The 5,792-nt window shown below is 39.7% G+C and overlaps 1 protein-coding gene across 1 annotated transcript; it reads left to right on the top strand.

The window, feature by feature from the left end:
• The first annotated feature begins 798 nt into the window (after positions 1–798).
• Positions 799–5,463, top strand: LOC150085286 (uncharacterized). Its single transcript, XM_090373969.1, has 2 exons — positions 799–1,042; positions 4,499–5,463. Exons 1-2 carry the CDS (start codon positions 1,034–1,036, stop codon positions 5,117–5,119), a joined length of 630 nt encoding a protein of 209 aa, XP_090230095.1. The 5' UTR covers positions 799–1,033; the 3' UTR covers positions 5,120–5,463.
• The last annotated feature ends 329 nt before the right edge of the window (positions 5,464–5,792 follow it).

Here is a 5,792-nt window from a genome sequence, read left to right as displayed (position 1 = left end):
GCAGAAAGTTTTGGCTGGAAAGCTCTTTGCGTGGAACTGTGTTGGGTTATATGCCATGTCCAGATGCATGGGCTGTGCAAGTGATTTACCATTCCACATTATCCTCTGCCACTGCTTCAAGGTCCATTCCGAAATCACATTTCTAAAATGGCTCCACTGAGCTTCTTTATGTTCCCAATAATTTTCTTTCTTAGTGTACCAATACATCAACACTAAGCATGTCTACATATCAGCCAGTACCAAACTCAGCAACACGTGCCGAACAACGTGAGACTACTACGACAGACAACACACAAAAACTTGTTCGACCACTTGTTCTTAGATGTTTCTCCAAGTCAGATTTACGGTTTCAGGAGCAGCACAAACAACTCACTAAATTCTTAAAGCGGGAGGGGGAGGATGGTACTACCAGAGGCTTTATAATGCGAACGCATTATTTTTTTTTTTAAAACAGCAGGGGGGAGGGACGGATTTCCAAGACCTCCCTAAATAAAATCTTCCAACCGGTTTTCTACAATTAAACTACAATCTCTCCGCATCATCGACTGCACGCAATCTTCAAACACGACTTCCACTAGCTCCTTACCTCTTTATCGACAAACAAAAAAAAAAAAAAAAGGAACTTGAAGTGCAGCCAAACATCTAATTAACGGTCCACCCTTATTTGGAACAGCTAACTGTTCCCGGGTTATCAGAATCGGTCTATCGGTCCCGCTCTTAACTTGACCTAATTTCATTTTCAGGTTTTGCCGTTCGTCTTTCGCGTGTTTCAAAAATCCTCTTTGTATGTCGAAGGCCAACAGGAAGGGAGGACAGGGGTGAGGTACGTCCTCGAGCTTGTGGTCCACACCTGTAAGGTTGGACCACCAAGGTCTTTCAACGGTAACCAATATCGAGAACTGGGTTAATGATAAGACAAAAAGGTACCCCGTTAGGCCTCGCCAAGACACGTATATAAGAGGCAAAGGGTGATGACGATGCACACTTTTCACTCTTTATTTCATTTGTCACAGTTCGGGTAAACATCAAGATAATGAGGACGGTAAGTATCAGCTATCTACTTTCAGCTCAGTATGCTTCTGAAAAATCTAATTTGTTGATTTAGATAAAAAGAAGGATAAACTGTTAAACCTAATGGATTTTGCGCAACTGGTAGGGATTCTTTCGGGATTTCTTCTCAAGTTAGAAGATAGTCGGCGTTTGGCTACCTTCTGATCGGTTACATTCTGGCATTTGAATATATTCAACTTTACCATAAGAAGTGGATGCTGGCTAAGCCTGGAGTTATGTTACGCAAGTGAATCTGAGCACGGGAACTCCCATTTAAATTTCGTATTTACTTAACAGATAGGCTCTTTATGGCATGATTGCATTACGCCATAAAAGAAGATTTCTTCCTGGGGCCTATAAAAACGCTGGTTTTCCCTTTATCCAAAATGTTTTTAAACAGCTATTCCCTTTATTACCACTTCTTTATCAATTATCATTTCATTTTAAATTAGTTTATTATAAATAAGAAGTTGTACCCTTGAAGTCTATTAAGAGTAGTTTGTTTAAATTAAATTCTAATTGAGGTTGCTCCTCAATTAGAATTCCATTGAATGGTGCTTGTTAATATTAGTTCGTTTTATCCGAGTACTCTATAAAAGGTTATTTCTTTTACAGAGTTCTCTATAACAGTTGCTCCTCCATTGCAATTCTGTTTAATGAAGCTTTTTAACAGCAGTTCGTTTTATCCGAGGATTCTATAAACTCTTTTGGTTCAGTTTATCCGAGGACTCTATAAACTCTGGTTCGTTTTATTCGAGATATTTACAAATCATGACAAATTATATCCGAGGAATTCGTAAACAATTGTTTGCTGTATATAAAAGAGTTTTGGAAGTGGTGGTTTATGTCATCTAGGATCTTACCAGGAGTTCTTCCTCATAAGTGACAATTTCGTTTTAAAAGTGTTTGTTATAAACATGAGCCCATTTTATCCGAATTTTCCCTATGTTTAAGAAAATTAGCTATATTCAGTAAGCTGATTATCTCTAAGGGACTTCATCAAGAGAATTATATTACTTTTGAAGAAAGAATCCTTGCATACAAGGGTTTCAGTTTCTGTGGATACGACATTTAATCTCTTGGAAAGAGTCTTAATTTAGGGAATGGGGAAAAAAAGAACATCGCTTTTGAGGTCTACAGCATTTTAACAGAAAACATTCCATTTTATAATCTTATATAACTTTAGATTATTTTCTTTGATTATACTGCGTCGATTGAGATTAAAATTAGCGCGTTTAATTCTGGTAACGTAGTTTCTGCAGGGGCAGAATTGAGGGGGATGAGGAGTAAAGAGGTTTCAGGCAATCATGCGATAAGAGAAAAAGGATTTTTATATCTCTGAGTGATGCAACTGTTAATATTTTTCCATCACGTCTTTCTATTTGAATATCTGCTCACGTGCCTTTTCATCAGCCCTGCCTGAGGAGAGGGAGAAAGACAAACATCCTTTGTTACCTGTAGGTTTGTTAGTAAGCCTATAGCGAAACGTGCCATAGCAGTCAGTGCCACACCACCGACGTTATAACTCATTTATATCAGAGGGATTACAAACTCTTCCCTCCATCTTCGATAATATTAGAGAGAGAGAGAAAAAAAAAAGGGCCAAATGAAATTTCATCTTTGGTTGGCGCATGCACTGATAAAAATTTCGTGCTACGAATTAAAAGTAAGCCAACTTCGTGCTGGGAATTAAAATTGGAATAAATCCTTACAAAGATGTCCATAAATGAAAGAATCAATATGAATCTTGAAGATGTGGGTGGAATAAAGAAAAAAACATACGACAGGGTGAGAGACTGACTGCAGCTTCATTTTATCAGGATTGGTTAACAAAGTGAACTATTATTAATATTATTAACAGCTGCTAATGAAATTTATTTGTTAATATCAATTGTATGAAAGGTTCATTATATCCGAGTTTATCGGCAGTTAAGATTTTTGCCATAAACAGGCTGAACCTTATATATATATATATATATATATTCTGTATACACTGCCCTACCACTAATATCCGGACACCCCTCCATGGATTGGGAAACAGGTCCTATGCATGCAGCACGTTGCAAAAGTGGGCATGCAAGATAACACGTTTAACAGAATTAACAGACTTCCAACGTGGAATGATAGGATGCCACATAAGCAAGCGTTCTGTACGAGACATCGTAGTCTCTCTTGGGATCCCTAGATCAACGGTTAGTGACGTCAGTTGCAAGTGGAAGAGAAATGGGTCTGAATCTGCTAAAAGACGGCCTGGTAAACCCAGAACACTAACAGAACGGAACAAAAGAGAATTCTGCGAAGAACTGTGCGTGAAAATCGTAATTTGACATTGTCTCAAGTCACACAAACCCTCCGTGAGAGTATTTGGACTAATGACAGCTCTAGTACAATACGAAGGACACTCCATGATATGGGTTAGATTGATCGTGAAGCGGTTCGCAAGCCATTGATCAACTCAACAAATGCTAGATGCCGATTAACATAGTGTAAGGAGCGCGAATCCTGGACTGTAGAGCACTGGAAAAACGTCCTATGGACAGGCGAGTCGAGGTTCGCACTCTACCAGTCTAATGACCGTTTCCTGGGTGTGGCGAATGTCAGGGGATCAGTTCCTTCCTGAATGTATCCTCCCAACAATGAAGTTTGTTGGAGGCAGTGTCATGGTATGGGGGCTCCTTTCATGGTTTGTCTTGGGCCCATTAGTCGTTATTGACAAAAACCATGATTGTTGTGCAATTCCAGGACATACTGGACAATTATGCACCTCCAACATTATGGCAATACTTCGGGGAATGCCCATATCAGCAAGACAGCAGCAAGACAACGCGCCATGCCATATTGTTCGGATAGTAACAGAGTGGTTTGAAGTGTGGAAAAGTTGGATTGGCCAGCCCAGATCTGAACCCTATCGAGCAAGCATCTTTGGGATGTATTGGATCGTCCGGTACGTGCACTCGAGATCGCCCAAAGAACAAGCCCTAACTGGTGGCTGCGTTAAAATCAGAGTGGAGGAACACATCACCTGACATTTATAAAAAGCTGGTTGAGAGTATGCACTGAAGATTGAAGGCCGTCATAAAAGCAAAAGGTTTCAGCACAAAATATTAAACGACACAATAAAAGCTCTTTTTTTTTTGTCTAGGTGTCCGGATATTAATGGTAGGGCAGTATATATATATATTTATATATTTCTTAATTATCCTTATATATTTTCAAAAGCCTGTTCCTTTCTTGCTCTATATGGGTAATATATACTAATGGGGATGAGTATAATAGCTTAGTTTTCAAAGGATTTAGTATTGATACGTTTTGATCAGCCCCCCCCCGTATTTTATCCAGAGTATTTTTATTTCAATTTGTCTCTAAAATCTTGAGATTGTTTTAAAAATATTTTAAGGCTATTTAAAAAGACTATAACATGTTTTAAATTAGAATTGTTTCTTTTAAGGTATTGATGTTATGCATGGTCTGCGCTGTTTGGGGCCAGTACGATGATGGAAACCAAGGATACAATACTCGTCAATATATCACCGAAAGACCCAGAAATTACCATCCTCCAGCTCAGGTGCACTACGTGAACATTGGTCAGCAGTTGCAAGGTGACTATAAATTTGGTTATGACACTGGAAAGGGGCCTTTGGGACAGAGTTTCCGTGAGGAAACACGTCTGCCTGATGGATCCGTGAAAGGCGCCTTTGGATACGTGGATGAACAAGGCAAACAGCGCATCATAAAATACAGTGCGGGCAAGACAGGGTTCAGCGCCGAAGGTGACGTCGGTCCGGCAGGTGCTCCACAAAGTAGTTTTCCCGGTCCTGCACCCCAACCCCAGTACCAACCCCAGCCCCAATATCAGTCAGCCCCTCAACAACAACAGTCCTACTCTCCACCACCACAGCAACAGCAATACCAACCCCAACAGCAGTATCAACCCCCTCAGGGATATGACACTGGAGAGTACGATCCCAGGTATGACAACCCCAGCTACAGCGATTCCTACAACAAGCGTCCAGCGTATATCGACACTTCCCTTCTGACCTATAACATTGGAGCCACCAATCAGGGTTGAACAATGTGTGGTCATCGGACCTTTCAGTGAATGCCTTCATCATAGCTCGGCTGAACTTGCTCCGACACCAATTGATCGAGGGACGGTGTCATGGCAAGTTGAAGCCATAGAACGATCTTCGAGGTCGTGTGAAAGCAGGTGGTATCTGTCAGCAACCCGTCAGTATTTTTAACATCCCAGAGTAGCTGACAAATACTTCAGTCCTTGGATGATCTTTCATGATTCTTGGACTTAATTCTACCAGCCATTTCCTGATGCCAAAGTTAACGCCTCAGAATTGTTATTGTTGATAAATGTATAATGATTCACTGAAATCTTAAATAAAATTTCTGTAATAAGTTGAACATTTGCGATTTGTCAGATATTTTTATATTATAGAGGACTATTTAAAATACCTGGTTCTAAAAATAATTGTTTCCCCTCCCTGTTTTTTTAAATGAATCCACTTTTGAAAAGAACCTCTAGTTCTGAAAGGAGTTTTGAAAAGCATTTCCTCCCTCAGCACAAAGGATCCCAATAAAACTTCAAAATTAAAACCCAAATATAATCCACATTGCATAATAACAAAGAATATACAAATGAACTGTTTCTCTAGTGTGCTTATCATGCTATAATAGGTCAATGGAAGTCCATCTAGCAACTAGTCATATTATACTCTTAGTTGGGCAATCAG

Source organism: Mastigoproctus giganteus, chromosome 5 (genome assembly GCF_048544385.1).
Source record: "Mastigoproctus giganteus isolate SK-2022 chromosome 5, ASM4854438v1, whole genome shotgun sequence".
NCBI classification, from domain to species: domain Eukaryota; kingdom Metazoa; phylum Arthropoda; class Arachnida; order Uropygi; family Thelyphonidae; genus Mastigoproctus; species Mastigoproctus giganteus.
The sequence above is the reverse complement of the archived record's forward strand: the minus strand, read 5'-3'. Positions and strand labels throughout refer to the sequence as shown.